This window comes from Phalacrocorax carbo, chromosome 8 (assembly GCF_963921805.1).
Source record: "Phalacrocorax carbo chromosome 8, bPhaCar2.1, whole genome shotgun sequence".
Lineage (NCBI taxonomy): Eukaryota > Metazoa > Chordata > Aves > Suliformes > Phalacrocoracidae > Phalacrocorax > Phalacrocorax carbo.
The window spans coordinates 35,801,173-35,824,292 of record NC_087520.1 but is presented as its reverse complement, the minus strand read 5'-3'; the positions used below and the strand labels follow the sequence as shown (position 1 = coordinate 35,824,292).

Below are 23,120 nucleotides of genomic sequence, written 5' to 3'. Positions count from 1 at the left end.
AGTCGTCTGGACAGGGTGCTGGGCCGTCTTGTCCAGACTGTGCTCTTCCCAGAAAGGTTGGACTAGATGATCCCTGAGGTCCCTTCCAACCTGGGATTCTGTGATAATATATTACATATTTTATATACGTTTATATATAATTCATAACAAATATATGCTATGTAATATACAAATGTAAAATTATTTTATAGTATATTATATACAAAGTATATAGACATAAAAGATACACTATGAATAATATATAAATATATGTAATATATATTTTTCTATATAATAGACTAGAATATAGAATATATATTGATAGTATATATTTTTATATAATATATAATGTCTATATATTTTATATATAATATGTGTGTGTGGATTATGTGTGGATTTCAAAGCATTTTATGCAAGAAACTTAATACAATTATCAAGACCATACAGTCAATCAAAAGGGGAGAAAACAATTGACTGCACCAATCCACACAACAGGTTTCTGCTTGCTTCTAGTCCACGACTCTGCCCTTCTGGATTACAGGAGAATGTTTTAATGGTGTCGTTTTCAGCAACTTGCTTTATGAGAGTAGGTGAAGCACTGGAAGAGGATGTCCAAAGAGGCTGTGGGAACTTCAACCCTGAAGATTTTCAGAACATGACAAGGCACTGAGCAACGCAGCTAACTGAAATGAGCCCTGCTCTCAGAAGGAGATGAGATTATGGACTCCAGAGGCCCTTTCCAATCTAAATTATACCTACCGTTAGGTAAATTGTCAGTACTGGGGTAGTCTGACTTTGTGTCAAGTAAAGGCTTACACCTTATGTATTTCCTCCACTTGAAATGTATTTAGCCCAGAATAATAGGGATGACTAATGAACATCCAGTCAGCAGATTAAATAGCAGCTTGCTAAGACTAGCTTTCGAGTCCTTGGAAAAACCCTTGTACAGTGTGTAACTGACCAAAACCTCCCTGTTGTGTCCCCCACCCTGCGCCATGGCAGTCCTTTTGGCTCATACTCCGCAAATACGTATGCTGATATCTAACTATGCGTCTTTGAATAGCTCCATTCAAATACATCTTTTGTAGAAGCTCGATTATTTTAATCATATAAAACCCAAAGTGCATCAGCTGAAAATATTAGAAGAGCTATTTATTATATCATGGGCATCATCTCTACTGCATGTCTTTCCATTTTGGGTTATCCTGCTTGTTTTTAAGCATTGAAGCCACATCATTGTGAAAGCCTAATGCTAATAAGCTAACTAAACTTTTTCCATAATAAATTAACTATCAGTTAATCAGTCCTTTATCAGAATGGATAAATAATAGAAATTAAATACTAAGGCTACCACCGAAAAATCAAGTTATTAAGGCTTTTGTTAACGGTTTCTATAAAACTTGTAATTAGCAGAAACGGTGGATCAGTTCGCTTCCTTGAATAATACACCAAAAAATGTCCAACTGTAAACAGAAGCCAAAATTTATCAGTACCTGCATTCTACTTAGTTCAACACAGAAGTATTTTTTGTAGGTCCAGGAATGTTACCCCAGACATTAATATCAGTGAAGAAATACTGCAGCTGAACCATACTTGACATCTACCCAGAAGTTCTGCGATTTCCACGAGCTCTCTCTTTCCATTTACTTCCTGTACCAACGTTAAGAATTGCCTGCTACACACAGCAGTGCCTAACCAGACGTTTGGTGTTTTCCATCACAGACATATCTTTGTACACATATAGCACATCAGACGCATGACAAAATATTCTACCTGCTTTAAACATTTCACTGATTAAGAGGAAACAAATTCACACACAACAGCATTAACGCGTATCAGTTTCTGACATAAAATATTCTTTTTAGCAATACAGCCTTTTCTTACAAAAGCAAACTATAAAAAGATTCAAATACAAACCCATATTGAATGTTACATTAATCAAATGTTCAAGAAGGTTAAATAAAAAAAAACTATAAATTTTACTGATAGAGATTTCGTTAGCTATGTTAGCATTATTTAAAAAGAAACAAACAATCAAATTACATGTAATTTAAATCTACAAAGCATAACAACTCTGTCAGTGAATGTTATCACTGGAAAACATGAGTCCAAGCCAATCTAAATTATCTCAGGGCTCGTATTGTTCTGAAAATACCTCACTGCTAATAAGGCTGTTCTTCAACATTCTGCAACAAAATCCAAAATACTCTTGAAAGATGTTATTGATGATCTTTGGTTTTTTCTTGCCTCTATAAAATGGAGATAAAACATCAAGACAAATGTTGTCAAAAACTGCACACCTTTAGAAAATGTTTCAATACGAAAACGCTTGCCACTGAACGCTCCCGCACACAGCTGAAGCGGAGCAAGAAGTGCTATCTGCTCCATCTATAGGTAGCAACTCTGTGTAAGGAGCATACATACTAAACACGGTGAAAACTGCCAGAGAGATTTTCACAAACCATCATCAGAAAAGAGGCTGAACAGAGAAAATATCAACTTCCTAATAAATGTAGCGATTAGAGTCCTACACTGAAATTCCTGTCCTCTTTGTGTCCTGTCAGGTAGCATTGGAAGGGTTAAAGGCTCTCTAGTATTTTCCCAGTTCAGTTCTGTCTCTCCAAGCACAAGCCCTGACTGAATGACATCGGAGACCACCCTAATGCCCGGCATGCACCACGTTGAGCTAACACAAAGCACAGTCCCATGGGTTGCAAATTCTGATAGCCTGTCCTTTTTTTGCAGGTCAATCCGGATCAAAAGCTGAAAACTGAGCTGATAGCATATATGATTAGTAGAAAATTAAATTATAATTACTTGCAACTGTAATCTGTAGTACTTCTTGGAAAGATCAACACTCGTCCGTCCTTTCTGAAATGGATAAGACCACAAAATTAAATTCCAGTGATTACCCATTATTTTTACTCCACTCAAAAGACAGTTAATTTCTTCAGTTGTGAAATCTTTTCGGGTTCTTCTTCTCTTGTTTGAAGTTCTTGTGTTCATGTCCAGGGTACGTAATTCATTGTTCTGAAAATATTAATTTTGGTGTAACTAAAAATTATGTAAAGTCACATACAATTCCACATTTGCAAGTAGCATGTTATTACTGACAATACAGTCTTACGTAGCTCTAAAGAAATGATTGCTTTGTCAAGATAACGATGCTTCTTCAAGATTTCTTCACTGTCACCCACTTACTGAGATACAGTATTTTTCCATGACATTTACCTTCATTTCTGTCATGCCTACATAGTTTGTACCTTTAGTGTGTTTATTCCTTTAGGTTTCTGTTATTTCTATACTATGCAAAATGTCATCAGTGCAGGAAAAAGCGTACCTCCATTATTCAGAAAGGACTGTCAGCTGACAAATGCTTAACTCAGTATGACGAGTAGAATCAACAGAGAGGAATATCTTTTTAATACAGTTTACTTTGCTACTGGGCTCCTGTTAAAGGTGACTTAAAAAGAAATTATGCAATTCATAGATATTTATAAATACGTATGGCTAGGTTTTGCATAACTAACCTCATCTGAATATATTGTATTTCCTTTTAAGCAGTGACGTTGCTGGATGTACATTTCTTTGACTCTTTGTCTTTTCAAGTTAGCATCTTGGGTTTTTTTGAAAGCTATGGAATTGTGAACAAGGCCATCTCTTAGTTACTTTAAACTGAGATCTACTGTAAAACTGAATAGAGTGTTGTAAAGGAACATTTCTTCTAATGAACTTGAATAGGTAAGTGTTGCTTTATAATTCATTAGATCTTTTTCTCATAATTGACATCAACACACGAGGATTATTTGTGCATTGGAAGCAACTAGCAAATAATAGGAATTAACTCAAACATCAATAATACTATGATTGAAGGTACAAGAATATATCACAGAATCTATTTAAATTCTTAGCCATTTGTCTCCAATTGCAAGCACAGGTGCTTTCCTCAACGCCCTGACCTAAATGCAAAACTTGATCTTTAAGTCATGCTTATTACAGAATTAACTTTCCAGTAATACTCACAGCTTTCATATATAGGTACCAAGTTATAATCGTCAATCAACCTAGTGTTTTTAATATGTTCATCTCTATTTGAAGTATCAGATTTGTTTCTTCTAATTGGAGTCAAAAGAATACCTTAAGAAAAAACAAACAATAAACTATTATGCATCTTTCTTAAAAACAAAACAAAACAAAAAAAACACCACAAAACACAGGAAGTGTTCTAGGAATTCAAGTTTAGGAGAGACCCATGTTTTGAGCCATACTACTATCTGGTCTTGGAAGAAAGACGGGAAAATTCAGTTTACTTCAGAAAATGTTTACTTGGTAAAGGTAATATATTAGTGTAATGCGTTCTTGAGATGAAATAAAGTTGTTTGATTTTTTTTAAATTATTTTAAAAGACCTCCATGGCTATCATAGCCAAATTAATTAATTTCTGAATTTAAAGGGGGGGGGGGGGGGGGAAGATATTTTTAAAAATCAATCTACTAGATTTTACCAGAATTAAATTAAATAAAATAACGATGTAAACAAGGTTTTTGGAAATAATAAATTCCCAATAGGTGGGCTGATTTTTGAAAATATCATGTTTTTTAAAGTAATATTAATGTTTTAGAATTCAAGTACTCATTTAGAGAGCTGCTTCAGCTCTCTAACTTTAAAATTTCTGGTAATCAATCATAAGAAACAGTATTGATTACTAGTTGGTCAATGTAGTAATGTAAGACTGCAGTTGGAGCTCTGCAGGATGCACCCACAAACACCACATTCTGCAGAAAATTCCTTAATTATGTAAAAAATATATATCTGCAGAGTAAGGAAAAAATTATAACTATTAACTTTTTTTGTTACATTACAGAATAAAATACTGTAAAAGAAATGCACTCTGCTATTTACAAAGGGACAGTTGTGTACTATAAAGAATACCAGTTTTTATGGGTAACTGACGGTTATGGAACTTACGTTCACTTTTCCATCTCTACCTTGTTAATAACATCTTATTCAACACCTCATAATACAGGACAGGTCAATAGATATCCTGTACTTAATTTGCTGATAGGTTGTTTTCAGCTATTTGCTCTAGTATTGTATATACTAAGGTTTACCCTTTGAGCTATTCAGCACACAGACACACAAGTCCTTAGCAGAGCTCCAAACAGGAACAGAAACAGGTATAATAGGGTAACATGGCTATAACTGTATAACAGAGTGACGCTGAATCCAGGAACAGGCAACTGTACTCTGTTCTGATCCTGTCTATGCCCCTCCATTTTAAAAATTAATGCCACAAAACTGAAAAATAGCAGATGGCATGGAAGTAAACCTGACAGAATTCAAAGCAGTATCCACAAAGCAGGTGCCAGATAACTTCGTTGTGAACTAATGTACATAACATAATTTCATGATTATACAATATGCATTTTCTGGCCTATTAAATATACATTTTTTTTCACAGAATCCACAGAAAAAAAAAAACCCAAACATAATTCCCTATCCACAGTCTCCTGTGGTAAAGTCCTGCAAAAGAATTACTTAGACAGTAATGGCTTTTTGCATTAATTTCCAAATGAAGCCCTTACTTTGGAAACTATCCTTTTTGCTCCTAAGAGTTGATATTTCTATAGGCAGTCTTTTTTTCTTCACTGGGGTCAGCAGTATTTCTGGAAAATATAAGATGGACCCCAGTACAAATGTCAGTAAGTAATAACTGTTTAATTTTCAAAATGCCTCCTTTAAACCAGAAAAATATAGGATGTGCTTTTATTTAATTCATTAAGAATTATAAACCTCTTATATCCGTAAGTATGTAATATTAGAATGAAATGACCTTGTTATGATGTCATGCATCCATTCACACTTTCTGCAACTTAATACATTCACTTCTATTAGTACTTGACTAACTCTGGCAAACAGGACAGTCTCACCATAGCCTATGAAGAGGTTATTATCACTACTGCCAAGAAATACACAAGATCCTCAGAACAAAAGTGGCTAGTTCTGCTCCCACTTAGTACAAATCATTCGTAAATCAAATTAAATGAGCGAGTTTACAAAAGCAGGACAATCAGAATCAGACCAAATAAGTTCAGAATTTTAAATGATTTAAAACAATCGTTACAACTACTAAAAAAAATGCAATTACTCTCATAAGTTGTGTATCTGCTGTTGTTACAAACAGCCAATTTGCGAAGTTCCTTTTTATATCTTTCTTCAGCTTCCAGAATGACTTTGTGTCGGTCACACTGGAATGGACAACTTTGCAACACCTTGGTAAAAGTTTTACTATTGAAGGGCAGTCCTCCTGCTCTACAACCTGGAAAAAAGAAATAGGATAGTGTAGAAACAGCAAGCACAAATGCTAAAAAAGCCATCAAAAAGTCCAGTGTTTTATTTTGCTCACTATAATCTACAGTTTGACCTCCAGTTTTCCATATACACATCTCAAAAGAGGTTACACTTTTGTGTATTTTCTTGAAAATAGTTGCTTATTGTTTTGTACTTGCTCTCTTTAAAAAAACAAAGTGTTTTCAACATGACCTATGGGATCAGAAGTACTGAATGAGGCACGGATCCTCTACAGAAGTAAAAATATTAGTGGGATGGGAAGAAGGGAGCCTCAGTTTCCTTTGCACATTCATCCAGGAGCCAAAATACAAAAGATCTCTTTGCTATACATTGAAACTTTCTCTGTGTTGTAACAGTTATCTATATTAACCTGAATAAATGATAAGTATAGTTTAGGTATCAATTTCCTCACAGGAAGCCTTCCTTTTCATTTTTGAGGACGCTGCTAGGGTAATTTATGGTTTAGTCCTTCTTGGATATTGTCACATTTCATTACATCAGCTGAAGAACTTCTGCACTGTGAGGAATTACAAGAAGGGCACTGGCACATATCTGTGATATTGCAGCCTAAGATAAAGCAGTGCTAAAGCTCAGCTTGAATTTAGTTTGAAACTTAGGTTCATATGCCTAAATGATGTTCAAAGGTGGGTTATGGGCTGTCCTTTTTTTCGGCTTTTGGTGGGTTTTGTTTTGTTGATTTATTTTTTTTTTGTAATAAAGAGACACAGGCTTGAGTACAAAATCCACTTATAAACCCTGAGTACCAGCAGCATTCTTACAACCTACTGACAGACCACCCTCGGGAAGTAGAAGATGGGGTAACTGAAGGCTGCGGTCATGGATTACTATAAAACTGACTGCCTGTACTTAATAGTAAACAGAAGGACTGCAGAAGAATTAGGAAGTTTAGTGGGGAAACATGTGAGGGAACTGAGCAGGGCTACATGTTTTTCCTCCCTCTTTCTGATCAGAGAAAGGAAAAAAACACCTGCTCTTAAGTATTCTTGTAAGTAGTGTGTAATCTTTTAAAATGTTGTATATTCTGTTTGTTAGTAAATCCACAATAAGAAAAGATACATAGACCAAAACTGGAATATGTAAGCTTTATTTCAATATTTATGTTTTAGGGCCAGAAAAAGGAAGCTGTTAAGAATTACATCCTAGGTAATCGAATAGATGTGTTAAAATTTCTGTAATGTCAGTTCACTTACTGCATTTCTGGCTCTCTAAGGCTTCTTTTATGGACTCAGGAAAGAAAGACCTAAAATAATATTTACCTGAACACCTTAAATCTGCCATTTGATGGGATGCAGATGTAGCTGAAGTACTTTTTTCCTCCTTGGTTATCTCTGAGTAGAATGAATGGTGATCTAAATTAGGAAGGAAAAAACCTGCTAAGAACGTGCAACCTCTCCTTTGCCGTGGTAAGCATGCATCAGCACATCTGTATTCAATTGTATTTTCTATTTGTAGATTATTAAAGTTTAATTTATATAACTGCAGAAAATGCAAATGAAATTCCTGAAGTTAAATGGATTGCATATACATTTTTGTAAATCCAGAATAGTTACATTTGATGCAGTGTTTTTTCATCACTGTCTCAAAGCATATTACTTCAACATGAACACAGCAAAATAACCTTGTAAACTTACGTTGCTTAACTAAGCCCTATAAACTTTATTTCTGTTTGGAATCAGGTGCTGAAAAATATGATGTACTGGAATAATAATTATTCTCCATCTAAATAGGCATAACCTGGAGATCTGCTCGGCCACCTGTAAAGCTACCATTCTGGCAAATACTAACCTAATGAATAATTACACATTTTATAAATTAACAGGAAAATAAATTATGAATAAACATTTGATTGAACAGATCCCAATTCTGAAATAAGTATATCAGACTAAGATGATTAATGCAAATCTGAAAAACATTTATCTTAAACACATGCTCAACACGTAGGAATAGCTTCAGGCAAAAGTCACTCTCTCAGGTAGATTCCATCCCCAGTCATACAAGCATGGAACAAAAACAGCATCCTTACCCATTTTCTATTAGTAGCTTTCATTGTTCAGCATGGATTGCATTCAAACTAAACTTAAAACATTTATCTGTGAAACATTCCTTTGAATAGTTAAAATCAATTAAAAAAAGAAAGCTAAAATATGTATTAGAAGAAGAGTAGAATAAATATTCTCCTTGTAAAATTGTATACAACATAAAATTCCAAAACTATGCAGTTAAACAATATTATACATAATATACTCTGTCATCTAATGATACATAACATTTTGATAAAAAGTAGTGAGAAAAGTACACAAAAGTAATTAAAACCTCATTAAGAAAAAAATTATTTAAGAACGGAATGTTTAGCTTTTTGTACCTGATGTGCATGTTTGTTTTGTTTTTTTAACAGTCTCTGCTGGTTGTTTAAATAAGTCTTCGCTGTGAAGATCAAAACGTGAACAAATTTTAAAAAATAATCAAACTTCACAACATACATTTACCTGAAAATTAATATACACATTCCAAAGGCAAAACAAAAACCACATTAAATGTATAAAAGATAAAACTCTAAAAAGTTTATTCTAATTATCCCAAGTTACTGGGCTCGTAGTATCCAATGTATAATCGCTGTGTGTTAGAAATCTGTTTACCAGAGACTTCTGATTAGCATTCCTTGCAGTGCTGTTCAGCATGTCTGTTCCAGCATTTGGAATGCTGGTTTCCAGAGTCATTTGCAGTTCCAGTTCATGTAAAGATTACTTAGCACACATAAAATTTCACAGTCTTCAAAATACTGTAGCCTTCACCAGATGTAGCAATTGCTCTAAAAGGTAATTTATTTTCTTCTTCTCTTACACTGAATAACTTTTTTTGCCACCAACATGCTCCTATGATACGGTATTGTTCTATGTCATTGACTACTTCTGAATGCTGCAGGAGCAAGGAGCTGCATCCATGGTTATGCTTGGGTAACTCCTGTTTTCACAGAAATACATATGCAAGGAGAGAGCTCCCCCCCCTCCCCCTCCCCCCACCCCCCAAAAAATTAATTTCTTAATAGTTTTGTGGTTCAGAGGTCAGAACAGCAAATAAAGAAGCTATATGAAATTATGCTAATTAGTAGCAAAGCAAAATTTACCTGAATGTACCGTGGAAAATATCCTAGGCTCTTGATAATTTCTGTGATAGTTGCAAAGTTAAAATATAGTGCATGCAAGGAAACTGCATAGGAGCAGGATGCAGTCAGCCACACAAAAAAATCTCAATTAAAAATGTGGAACTCAAAAAAAGGACAAACGTAGTTTTGTTGATACTCTCTCATTGCCTGTCTTGAGGGATATTCCAGATATAAATTCAAGATAATGGAATCTGCAGTTATCCTTGCAAGCTGCCTATAATTAGTTTTTTGTTTATCAATAGGAAAGATAACCATAAGAAGCAAAAGACAAAGAGGAAAATAAGTATTTGTGTAAAAGCAATGAGCAAGAGAACAGTGAATGACTAAACAAGGCTGTATCTTGCTGCACCTCAAGTACTGTGTTCAGTTTTGGGCCCCTTGCTACAGGAAGGACATCGAGGTGCTGGAGCGTGTCCAAAGAAGGGCAACAAAGTTGGTGAAGGGTCTAGAGAGTAAGTCCTGCGAGGAGCGGCTGAGGGAGCTGGGGTTGTTTAGTCTGGAGAAGAGGAGGCTGAGGGGAGACCTTACTGCTCTCTACAACTACCTGAAAGGAGGTTGTAGCAAGGCAGGTGTCGGACTCTTCTCCTTAGTAACAAGCGATAGGACAAGAGGAAATGGCCTCAAGCTGCGCCAGGGGAAGTTTAGGTTGGATATTAGGAAAAACTTCTTCACCAAAAGGGTTGTCAGGCATTGGAACAGGCTGCCCAGGGAGGTGGTGGAGTCTCCAATCCCTGGAGGTATTTAAAAGAAGGGTAGACGTGGTGCTTGAGGATATGGTTTAGTGGTAGACTTGGCTGTGATAGGTTAGCGGTTGGACTCAATGATCTTAAGGGTCTTTTCCAACCTTAACGATTCTATGATTCTATGATCTTTCCCCTCCTAATCAGGGAAGCAATTGAATACAAAGGGAGAAAAGCAGCAAGAGCTTTTTTCCCTAGTTTTTAGGCACTCCAATTTCAATTTTCGCAAAGCAGTTCTGTAAGTGCTGTTTTCCTAGTAATAGAGTATTACAGAAATCTTTCTGGTTTCGTCCAAGCCAATAGGTCAAATCTTGATCTACTGAATCGGTGAGAGTTTTGAGGCAAAAACTATGGACATGTTTTCATCACTGTGATGAAGGCATTAGAATATGGCCTCTAACAGGCTCTCCATACAATCCGTCAGAAGCCTGCCATTCAGAGAAAAAGATCAGAAGCTTTTATTACTACAACGTCTATAATCTTTGATCTGTGATGTCAAAAACATTTCCACAGAATATCCTCCAGTGAGCCACCGAACGGCTATGCCTTTTCACTAAGAGAAGAGAACATTGTAACAGATAATTTAAAAGGCTGACATTCACTTCGGAAATTACTAAAGAAAAGCAACTTAGTATTTTTGATTAGGTGTCAGATACTTACCTTACTTGAAGAACAGACTGATTTTTTACAAAGGCAGTTTTTTCATTTATACTGTGACTTTGAAGTACACTGTCTGTTTGCAGTTCATTAACTGAACACGGAATACTACTCTGTTCACTTTGTCTAGTAGAAGCATTTACTGGATCCGTAGTGTTCAATATTTCATTTTTCAATGGAGAAGAAATCACAGATGGAGCAAGAACCTGATCATCCATCTTAGAGGTCAACTGTGGACAATGTACTTTATGTACTCTTTCTATGTAAGTTTTTGGATCAGCAGGATTCACTTTACGGTGTTTTGATGCTTCAATATTGGTTTCTGAAGATCTGTCTACAAATACTCTTCCCTGTGCTCTTTCCTGCATTGAAAAATAGTAGTTAGCAACTATACCAGCTCTATGAAACTATTAAATAAATCCAGTAACAATATTAACTAGGACAGACCGGTCTAACTCTGATGGTAAAGCAAATTCCAGAGAAGCTTCAAAAACCCCTGATTGAGTTGAGAACCAAAAAGACAGCAGTGCTGCTGAAGGTGATGCTGAAGGGGTGATAGTGATAGTTCCAGGCTGAAGCAATGGATTTGCTAACAGAATCATAGAACTATTTAGGTTGGAAAAGACTTCTAAGATCATCAAATCCAACCACTATCCTAGCACTCCCAAGTCCACCACATGCACACATCTTTTAAATTCCTCCAGGGATGGCAAATCAACCACTTCCCTGGGCAGCCTGTTTCAACAACCCTTTACAAGGCACTTCTAGAAATGAAAAGATGTAACGAACTTAAGATCCAGCTAAATAACTAAAGAACTTGTTGTTCCACACCTGGAGACACCAAGTAGTTATACAGGACAAGGAAAATATGAAACAACTTTATTTCAGTTGATGTTCATATATCATCTATCCTGTCATAGCTGTACAACCACGGGCATTTCATGCATGCAAATATTAAAATTATAGGTTCAAATGATTGGTAATTAAAAATAAATCAAACTCTTGTTTCTCCAATCAAAATTATCTCAATTTTGTAGAATACCTGGTTTTATAAACTAAAATGCTTCATAAAAATACAGATGCCTGCATTCTCTGATTGCCCTGCATACTTCTAATTTCGTATGATATACAGTAATGGTAAAAGTTGCAGGTTGTAGTTTCACACACATCCAATGTTTTCCCTACTTTTCTAGCTCACACTGAAATTATCTTAAGGGTTTACTTTCTATATCTACCTAAACTCTGGAAAGATTTGCTTTGTTTTGTCCTACTTTAGTAAATAGGCCAACCTTGTCATGTTCTTTTTCAATCAAGTTTATTCTGTATAAAATTTCTTTTGCTTTCTTCCAGTAGTCTTGTAGACTTCTTTCTCTGACTTGCACGTCCAACTCTTCTGCATTGTTCATGTTTAATGAATTATCATTTATTTTCAGGGACAATTGTTCAGCTTTATAAAATATAAAACAATATTTTAAATGTTCTTAATAACTTAATATGTATTTACTATATTTTAGTATGCTGAGGGACACCCCCAATAATTTAATGCAAGATATAACCTCCGAATAATAATTTTTGTTACTTAATTTAAATTTACACATAAATATTAATACACTTCAAAGATAAACTGCAGTTACAAGAGGTGAGCTTGCAATTATAGTTACTATAAGCTGTTTACACAATGATAGTGTGCTCTAAAAAATTACTTTGTCATGGACTTAATCCTAACTTTCTAGGTCCTTTACCAGTATGGGTCTCTACTTTTTTAAAAAAACAACTCCACATTAATAGATACTGAAAATCACCAGACTCCATCAATCTGAAACAAAACTCTCAGTTGTTTTCAGTACAAAAATGTAAATACATGCTTTTTACTAATTATCAATTGCATAATACTTTCCATGGCCTAGGGATTAAAGGACAAGGTGTCTTTCTGTTCCATTGGTAGTATTATACAGTTAATTTAAAAAAAATGTAAACAGCATATTTCAAAATACACCCTACTTTAAAAATAAAGATTAAGATTTTTTAATATTGCAAAATAATTGCAGTCATGGCAATGTGGGGCTCGATTATTTATTGGTTTAGTCTCTATATACAATGGTACATACCCAGGATTAGAGTACTAATTGCGTGTTAAATGACAATGTTAGTATTTTGCACATAATTTGTAGATGGGAAAGCTTTTAAGAACCGGCCCTACAAATGCATGGTTTCACAAATGCATTACTGAAACATTTTTGGAATTTTTACTTTTCTTTTTTCTGTCTAAATGCCATAATCAGTCCATGGGGTCAAATACGCAAATTTTCTGCAGAAAACAAGCATCTCTTGGAGTACACAGAATTACAAAGCTGCTACAGTTAAGATCATTTACAAAGTCAACAGATCTTAAAGATGAAAATAATCTCTGTAATTTTTAAAGCAATAATAGTAAGCTTACTCATTTGTTTGCAGTTTTGCAGCACAAAAGTAGCAGCTCTGTTTAGTTCCTCATCCTGAGACTCGGTTAATACCTGAATCATAAGTGGAAGACCATTGTTCTGGAGCAGTTCACACTGGTTTTCTTCTAAAACAGGACATTGTAAAGGAAAATAGATTGGTTTCAGCCTCATACACACTTAATCTTACAGTAATTTTCGAAACTAATACTAGTAACTTTCAGGGAAATTCTGAGAGATTTTCATTTTGGATCCAAGCATGCTGTAATGACCTACTACCCAGGTTGCAGCAGAAACACTCTAGACCACACAGGATTATTTGACCATAGCTCAGAGTTCTTGTAAGAAAACTGAAGGAGGACTGAGACAAATTATATGACAGAGACTATATAAATATTTATACTATATTATATTGTCTTAACTCATTTGATTGTCACCTAAAATATTTGGATTATGGCTTCTGTATTTCTTTTCCTCTGGTATATACTCCTAAAGTATATACACTGCATTTATGTAATCCTTGAGATGCAGAAATATCAAAAGCTTCAAGTTTAGAATTAGCAAAACTTGAATAAAATTAGTATTTTAATCCACATCTAGCTAATCTGTTCCTCCTTGTTAACTATGTAATTATTACAGAATCACAGGTTGGAAGGGACCTCAGGGATCATCTAATCCAAGCTTTCTATGAAGAGCACAGTCTAGACAAGATGGCCCAGCTCCCTGTCCAGCTGACTCTAAATTTTTTTATTGTGATCTCATTTGCAGTATATATTCATAAAAGTGACAGCTTTCTAAAAATAGTTCTCTGTTGTCTAAACTTGATAAAACAAAGGAATCAACAACAGATGAAATATTATTTTGTCAGTATTGATATTTTAAGAGAAACTCTTATTTTGTTGGTTTAATCATATTTGTGTTTGAAAGGCATTTTCCATTAAGCCTGGTTTCAATTAATCAATCAGGATTTTTGAACATAATCCCTTTCTCTTGCATTTCTGAACATACATAAAAAACCCAATAGTATAAATAATGATCAGCATCTCACAACTTCCCATTCTGTTTGCTTGTACCACCATAAAATACCAATTAAGTGTTATATTTCCACCAGATATGCTTGGGAAAGCCCTGAGGAACCTGGCGAAAACATCTCAGGGTTACCTACTGCTTATGTTGCTTCAAAAATAATACTGTTATATAGTTTTTTCAAAAATGAATAGCTACATGAACAGTGGACAGAAGCTGTATCTATCAAGGGCCATTAAAATATAGCTCAAAAAGACTTACTTGGTATGTATGTATGTATATAGTTTTCAGGTCTGGATGAATTTTACCCTGTAATACCTAAGCCCAGCTCTGAATTCTTGCATAATAGTCTACTTTTTCTAAGCCTTTAAAGATACTAGCTGCTAACAGGTTTTAAAATTTAAATATGGAACTTTATAGCAAACATTTTTTTTCTTATTATTAATATTACATTATTTAATAGAACTTTCCCCATGTTCCAGCCTTGATGAAATTACACCATTGAAATAGTTAATGTAGCAGAATTTAGTAGAAACTGATGGAAAGGAAAAAGAAAAAACCTTACCACAAACTTCAGTACAGTGTCCAATTGTTAGAATAATACTAATTTTTTCTCCTATATCCAGAGTGTCGTTGGTCAGCAGCTTCAGTAGCTGTGACACAGTGTGATACTTTGCCAAGACAACACCCATGGCAGCTATTATGTTAAAAATAATTGGAAAAAAAATAAACTAGATAGTAAGTATACATAGGCATCATGCAAGTATAAAATGCTGCTTTTTTCAAGGGAACTCTACTGACTTCCAAAAGCCTTGGGCCTCCACAGTCCTTCCCTTCTCTCTCTTTCATTTTAACACATCAAATTACCACATTCCTCCTGGTGCAGTAATTCTGCCCATGCTATTCCCCATATCCCACACTGCCTTTTCTCCTGGATTGTGCTGTAGAGAGATATGGTAGATCCAACAAACAAGGGCTTTGCAATGGGCAAGTTTTGTAGACCTCTGCTGAGTTTCTCCACATCCTTTATCAGCTCCAGAACAGAGCAAGAAAGAGTGGAATAAGGTTTGACACACAGACTATCTGCCACAAAAAAGAGCTAGGAATGTTTCTCACAGAGGGTAACCTCTTCCTGAAACCAGGAATACCACTGCTAGTACATACAGGCTGAAACCTAGTCCTGTCACATACAAACTTCTTTGAAACTAGGCTCAAAACTAGTGCAGGTATATGCTTTTAAACTTTTTTGAACTTCCATTTGTGAGCACTTATGGCAGAAGTGTCAAATACAATAATCATGGCCAACAGCACAGATGCATCAGGCTCACAGGTTTCTCAAAATCTTCTGATGGAACACACAAAGACCTCATTAGGCTAGCACTATCCAAGCCATAAATTAAGAGTAAAGATGTGTTATGCAGGCATACCACATTTGTTCAGCTCCGCACCTGAGTTTCTAAAGCCTCTTAAACCTTACAAAGCTTATTAGCTTAGACATAGGCCTACAGAAACACAGCTCTAACTCCAGGATCCAAGATGACTGCCATGGCCAGTTCTCAGCTTTACTTACACAAAACTAGCTTTAGTATCTTACTTTTAGCTTTCAGTATGATTTAAATTTCACTATGTTTACTTTAGCAACACTGGGAAAGTAACCCACCTCAGGTGAACTGATTCATTCTCCATATACATGTTTGAATTTTTAAAAGTCTGCAGTACTAACTGGGATGCATGTAACTTAATTGCCTTCTAGCATCCGTTCATATCACTATTCCACCAAAACCAGACTTTAAAAATTGCATTTTAAAATTGTCATATATAAAAATGGTAGCAGCCTTTTCACTCACAGTCATTGGCAATGCAGGCATCCAGAGTCTTTGTTACTACTACTGCAAGTTTTGTGCTTGAGTGACTCATACAGGAATTGTGCATAAGCTTGATGAGAACTTTAGCTAATGTGTCCAATCCTCCAACAGAAACAAAATATTTCTGCACATATGCTTTGTGAAAAAAAAGAAACAAAATGTGTCTTAAATAATACAAGTTGCAAATTGTTTTAGTGTTTTATTAACTAGGCTTATCAATTTTTCTGCACAGGTAAATAAAGATGGTGGACTATAGTTTTCAGAGTTGGAAGAACAGCAAATGAATTTGTAGAGATTGACAAAAAGATATCAAACATTTAACTATCCAATTAAACTTACTTTTATGAAAGAAAAACTATTTAAAGCTTGAGCAGCACTTACAGTTATTTGCAACTGTGAGACCAACAAATGAGCAAATAGGACGAACTATCTCAGGCTCTGTGCAACTTTCGAGCCACTCTTTGGCACATGGAAAAACTGAACAGCAAATGTTTTGATTATCTTCTGGAAAAGTAAACACAAATTACTCCAAATCAAAATGCAATATGAAATTTCAGCTGAACAGTAAAAATGAAAGTAAACTGTTGTCACTTTGGGGAAATACGTTAAACTTTTTTTTCCCCCCCAATTTGAACAGCAACACTTACCATTCTGAGGATTGTTAACACAGGCACAGAGGGTACTGCAGACTGAAGACCACAGCTGGTAGCACTGATTAGTATTTTCATCTGACAGATTAATCTCAGATGTGGAAAGAGTTGTTCTGTTAAGAACGATGCAAACAAGTCCTAAATAGTCAAACAAATAGTCTATCATTTTTCTGTTTGAATTGCAACAGTTTTTTTACCTGAATAACTGTAGCAGAAGACCGATGCAGCCTGTATCTCTGACATAGGTTTGCCCACTTTCTAAAAAGAACACATACAAGACTCCAAAATTACATGCAACTTGAGACAAAATCTTAATGTAAAGTTTAATTTACATATATACATTCTAGTTCCATTTCCTAAGCATATATCCCCCCACCAAAAACACAAAATCACACCAACATATTGGCAAAAGTGTTCAATTTCTTTCTATGTCTATTTTTTCCTATATGTTGTCAGAAACTACCAGTTTGCATTATACATTTTTTTAAACTATCATTTCATTTTTAGAACAAAAACACTTTCTGCTATTTAAGGAATCCCAGTGAGCAATGATCTACTTACACAATTCAGGTTCAGTTACATGCAACCATTCATCTTTATAAATTAACTTTGCCGAACATTACTTATTGAATGTTCCAAATTTCTGTACTGCAGATTGGCAAATATAAAAAAGTGATGTTATAACACAGAAAAAACCCCCAACTTACTATTATTTGAAACCAGTACTAGGATGACATAAACAGACATTCTTTTCAAGTTCACACCAGAATCCTTATTAATTAAAAATAAAATGAGGTCTTCAAACAATGCAGAAGTACACAAAGTTTGTTGACAATAAACTGAAACCAGAAAATAAAAGCCGTTAAGTCCTAAAGCAAGCTATTCATAATCCTAAATTATTTTTGTAATATAGTAACTAGAGTCTCAGTTGCGTCCAGGATGTGGTGAGTGGAGACAAAACAGGACTGTAAGGTGATGGAGGGCTTCCCCCTGTAGTGAGTTCTAAACCAGCTGGGACCTAGGCAAACTTTGGAACAAGCTAGGAGTCATTTAACACTTTCTGCTGAGGAAGAGTAGTAGTACAGCTGTCTGGTATCATAAAGGCATGCTGTCTACACAAATCAACAGGGTATTTCTCCAAATCTGGGAATGGACAGTGAAACAGTGGCGTCTTTACTGCCCCTTGCTTGAGCTGATAATCTTGTAATCTAATTTTTTGAGAGAAAAAAGTAATGGGGACCAAGCACAAGCAGCAGTAATAACATGGGATCGTAACTCAGAAATACAAATAACATTACTTATTATTACCATTACTCTCTATTATAATTCCTAATGTAAATAAAGCCGCTTCCTTTACTATGCAATGAACACTTGACTTTGCAAGATCATTTATAAACATCAAACCACCAATTTCTCGAAAATATTCGCTTGCTTCACCTACAACAGAAAAAAAGAACAAAAATTAAACTTTTGGTTTTGTTTCTCTGTAAAATTAAAACCTTCAAAGATTTTCTAACTTCTCAAGCCTTATATCCTTTAGATAATTTTTTTTACAGTGACACCAGCTTCTAAACATACATTGTGAATGTAAATGACTGCATTGTTTCTAAGGAAAAACACTTCTTACTGTTTTGTTGACAAATTGAGTAAATAGTGATCAAAGCCTCTTTCTGAGATACAGGGCAGTCCATCTGATATTTCAGACATTCAAGCAGTAAGTTCAGATCTGTTTTCACATCTAAGACCAAACACAAAAGACTTAATGAAAATGTTACCTTTTCTTTATACTAATCTATTTAGTATTACAATAAACCTGCCCAAAAATGTAAAGAAAAAAAAAAAGTAAGCAAAAATGGAGCTACGCCACTTCTATCCATCTATAACTAACAAACATACTTAACCTAAAAACATTCCTCTCCATAGTTTCTTATTTGAGCATGATTTCCTTTGCTAAAGTAGCAGCCCCCTTTTAATATTTCTGGCCTTTAATTACTAGTAATTGTTAATAAATGTGATGTAAATTACTAGATGTTAAATTCACAACTGCAAGGTGCATTAAGTGTATTTAAGTGCATAGTACAGAAACGTGAAAATATTCAGCATGAAAACACAACTGGAAATCTACAGAGTGAATAGGGAAAAGATCCAACAAAGCAAGGCTTGCGATATGATATTTAGTTACAGAAAACTTAAACACATAGCAGCTAGAATCTTGAATCAAGTTGTTAGGTTAGTTAATGCAAAGTATTTTCTGATCACCTACATACAACCCTAGGTAGGTAACCCACTTTGAAGATCTGTTTCTTAGTCTTTTGGGTACAATAAGAAGACTTAATTGATAATTATTTCCAACAGTAACAGCAGATATTTTATATTTTAATCACTTGTAAGGTTTGGGGTTTCTCAAAGAAGTTAAAATACAGTAAAAATGTGGGTAAATATTAGCAAAAAAAAAGTTACTTTGTGGTTGTATTATTTACTATTTGGAAGTTTGTAATTAGATTTGCCCTTTAGCTATCCAATACAGAATCCAACAATTTGGCAACAAGGAAAAAGAACGTTTCCCTGACAGCTCACCACCCCATGACAGACCTATCACAGTCTGCTAAAACTTTGTAAAATTGATGCAGAAAATAAATGACAAATTATATCAGGTATCTTACCACACTGCCTTTTCTGCACCTTTTGAGTTTCCATTTTTGGTTTGGTCTCTATTCTTGTTCTACAATAGCAAGGAAAAAGTGTTTTCTGTTTAGATTAGCAGTGTTTATAATATCATATGCAGTATAAATTAAGTAATTTTTATTAAATTACACTCTTTCCAGTTTTCTGGTTTTACTCTCATCTGACACACACACAGTTTAATATGCTCTTGCATGGCAAAGATTTCCATTGGAAATACAGTATTTTACAGTAACACTGCATATGTAGCTGCGTTATTATCTTTTGAAAGATAATTTTGCAGAAATCCATGTTAACCATTGTGGGGGACCAAAAGCCTTCCTGTCATTAAAAATATACCTAGGTCTGTGTCATTACAATAAATCTGATACAATTTTCCTTACAATAGGTTGCCAACTCTGTCATCAGCCTACAACTGGCAGTAAGACCAAGGAGGATCAAGCGTGTCTGACATCCGCTATAAAATGTTCAGCCTCCTACTGCTACTCAGTGAGCCACTAAACCATAACTATGTTGCTTTATTGGTATTGATCAAAATCAAAGACAATGAGCATGAACTGAGACCTTATTTCTTAAACTAAGAATTTATTTGAGTTCACCAAAGAAATTATCACATTACATGAACCATGTAAACAAGAAAAGCACACAGCAATGATTCTACATAAACCTAATGTGCCAGAATCTGAGAGTTAGTTGCGCAGCACAGTGAAATTCGGGTTTGGAAGCAGAAAGACAGTCCCTGAACCAGGTCCCAGGTCCCAAATGCAAAAGGTTGATGCAACCTATTTCAATCTGAAAAAATTTTTAGCTCGAGGTAACAACTTTAAATCAGTGATAAATCCAGCTTAATAATAGTTACCCTTCTCAAAGTAGAGCAACAGCTCTAAGAAATATCAGTGTCATCTTAATGAAAGCAGTCAGCCCTGCCTTCCATTTAGTTACTGATTGTGCCTGTTCCTTTGCTGCTTCGATTAGTTCAAATGCTCCACATACATCCTTACAGTAGCACTAGTGAAGCACGTTTTGAAAGGGAAAGTTTAAAAAGAGTTCATCTTCCTTTACCCTTTCACAAGTGATTATATATATGCATTTCATTTTCTTGCAAATCTAACCCTGCCACAATAGCAGAAAGCTTGCAAGTCTTCCTCACCTCTTTTCGCCCCTACTGATACTACCCTGCTAGCCTAAGAGAAAACAAAACCTACATATTCCGTAACAAAAGAAAGGCTGTAAAATGAGCTCAGCTCAGAGCTAACTGCATTTCAGTTAAGTTTAATTAAATACAGATTTATACAATTAAAGGGCCTTTAATATAAGCACAAGTTTTTTTAAACACTGTAGAAAGATATATCTTGACCTTAACTGGATATTTTTCTTCTGCAACATACACAAGGTACACAAAATAGCATTTATAAGCTAGCCTACAGTAAAATGCAAATAGCTCAACTTTGTTGTTGCATCACAGGGCAAAGATGAAAAGATAAATAACAGGATTTGCTGCAAAAGGCTCCTGGCAAATGTTGCATATAAAATAAAATAGATTACCTGTTCCCCATCAGTTATGGACCCTAACCCAGTAACCTCCCTTCAAACCTCAAAAAAACTCTTACAAGAAGTGCAGATATATCCATCTGTTTGTTCAGTAGCATTAGAGCACACGGGCTATCATTCAGGAACCCGGCACAGGAGGTCCTGAGGAGGCTGACAGGAACGTCACCCCTGCGCAGCCATGCCAGGACAGAAACAGCCCGCCTGGGGGGATTTTTCCCTTTTAAAATTCAGTGGTCAAATCCTGTACAGTGGAAGAAGTCCGGATTGTTGACAATTTACTGAAATCAAAATTCACACCAGCAGCTGAGGACGTGTCCTCTAACCTTTGAGAACCACTGTTTGGGGTTAACAGGCCTTTGAAGTCTTCCAGTGCTATTCTAGCATTCACCCCGTCCCTCCTCCCTCTCAAAAGAGCCATGTATGATTTATAGCTCATTACCAGGGTTCGACTTTGAAGCAGAAGTCTTAACAAGTACTCCAGATCATCCGAAGTATAAAAAGGAAAGAGCATATAGAAGATTTAGATAAGAAAAAGGGGGTAGGGGGCAACAGTCTAAAGACGAAACAGCAAAAGCATTCTTCTGCCAGCTTTTGGGAGTGGCGGGGATTACCAAGAGGATGGGAAACTGGGAGCGGATCGCTACCTGTGGTCCGGCGGCGGGAGCAGCTCTGGTCAGCCAGGAAGGGGACCCGGCGCCCCGGTAGCGGCCTGAGGGGAGCGAGCCGCCGCGCTGCCGCCCGCCGGCCCGGCCCTCCCCTTCCCGCCTCCCGCCTCCCGCCTCCCGCCTCAGGAGCCAGCGCGGAGGAGCGGCCGTCCCGCCTCCCCGGGGCAGGGAGGCACCGCCCGCGCGGCTCCTCTCAGGCAGCCCGAGGTCCGTCCAACATCCTCCGGGCGCTGCCCGAACCCCAGCGCGGGGAATGCTGTGGTTTCAGTGCAGCTCGCTTTCCATACTCTGCATTTGGGAAACTACAACACCGCCACAAAACGCGGTTGGCATAATTTGACATTTACCAGACACAAAGGGTGCAGGAAAAAGAATCTCGTTAGATGAACACAGCTGAAAGAACCGAGCTTTCAGGTACACAGTCCTTTTCCCTAATGCCCTTGAACTCAATAAAAGGCAGTACAGCTTTCCCTAGCCCTTCTCACAGGTAGAACCTCAGAGCAGCATAGTTATTTTAGCCTTTTTCAACCTTCTGCAAGTCCTTCACCCTCGCTCTGAAAAGCAGCTTTTATGAAGAAAAACACCAAACTTCACCTCTGCCGCAAGCCAGGTAAGCCAATCTGTAAATGCAACTTACCCTGCCAAAGAACAGCTGCTGCTTTTTTCCGAGTTAGAAAATTCTAGATTAAAAAAAAAAAAATTAGGGTTTGGTTTGATTTTATTTGTCCTCAGGAAAAAAAAAAAGGAAGATAAAGTCATTAGAAATAAAGGAACTTTAATTTGCAGGTAATACAGAACAGTCCGGTCTGTGGCAGAACACCACAGTATTTACAGAACACAGCAGCAGTGCCAGGTGGCAACAAATGTGAGATCGTTATCCTACAGCTGGAAAGTTGCTGAAGTCTGTGACATTCCACTGTAAATATAGGTGTTATTAAAAATTACAAACTGCCCTGTAATGACTTTGATAACCTCCTGTGCAGCAGCTCCTGTAAAAAGAAAAAGAAAACAAAAGATAAAACCAAAGGCAGTTAGCAGGTCATATTTAAAAACCAGTAAAAACGTGTTATTTACACTACATTGGAAATATTTCAGAAGTGCTGATACAACTCCTAGGAGGAAAAAACACCCTTCAGTACTTCCCAGTATAAAAGAGGCTCAGAAAGCTGCTACTTCAAAAGTTAGCTTTACATATACTTTGCTGTATGTACTTTCTCTCTCCATGTACATACACACCGAGAGTAAAAATGTGTGAGCATACAGACAGGCAAACTGTGACCTCTGTAAATGAAATGGAGAAGTTGAATTAAAAAAAACCCAGTTAAACTGTAA

At 36.0% G+C, this 23,120-nt stretch overlaps 2 protein-coding genes across 5 annotated transcripts in view; both read right to left on the bottom strand.

Annotated features, from left to right (window-relative positions):
* Nucleotides 1-963: 963 nt before the first annotated feature.
* Nucleotides 964-22,547, bottom strand: TERB1 (telomere repeat binding bouquet formation protein 1). Of its 4 annotated transcripts, none has more exons than XM_064459589.1 (21): nucleotides 22,426-22,547; nucleotides 19,554-19,612; nucleotides 18,518-18,628; nucleotides 18,199-18,327; nucleotides 17,598-17,729; nucleotides 17,088-17,148; nucleotides 16,888-17,003; nucleotides 16,622-16,744; nucleotides 16,223-16,375; nucleotides 14,941-15,072; nucleotides 13,352-13,477; nucleotides 12,201-12,358; nucleotides 10,915-11,273; nucleotides 8,714-8,775; nucleotides 7,608-7,700; nucleotides 6,128-6,298; nucleotides 5,565-5,645; nucleotides 4,003-4,116; nucleotides 3,510-3,613; nucleotides 2,797-2,850; nucleotides 965-2,228 (listed from the first exon to the last, which is right to left on the bottom strand). In XM_064459589.1, the coding sequence occupies exons 1-21, from the start codon at nucleotides 22,545-22,547 to the stop codon at nucleotides 2,199-2,201; spliced, it is 2,490 nt and encodes an 829-aa protein (XP_064315659.1). In that variant the 3' UTR covers nucleotides 965-2,198. The 4 variants fall into 4 exon arrangements, 3 of the variants coding, with proteins under 3 accessions (XP_064315662.1, XP_064315659.1, XP_064315663.1); XM_064459593.1 differs by lacking the exon at nucleotides 22,426-22,547 and adding an exon at nucleotides 21,768-21,866 and having other exon boundaries at nucleotides 966-2,228; XM_064459592.1 differs by lacking the exon at nucleotides 17,088-17,148 and having other exon boundaries at nucleotides 964-2,228; nucleotides 16,888-17,028.
* NAE1 (NEDD8 activating enzyme E1 subunit 1) overlaps nucleotides 22,544-23,120 on the bottom strand; it is a 15,833-nt gene continuing 15,256 nt past the window's right edge. Inside the window, exon 20 of the mRNA XM_064459594.1 lies at nucleotides 22,544-22,777. Coding sequence (XP_064315664.1) covers nucleotides 22,668-22,777 — 110 coding nt within the window. The 3' untranslated portion in view covers nucleotides 22,544-22,667. The remainder of the gene's footprint in view (nucleotides 22,778-23,120) is intronic.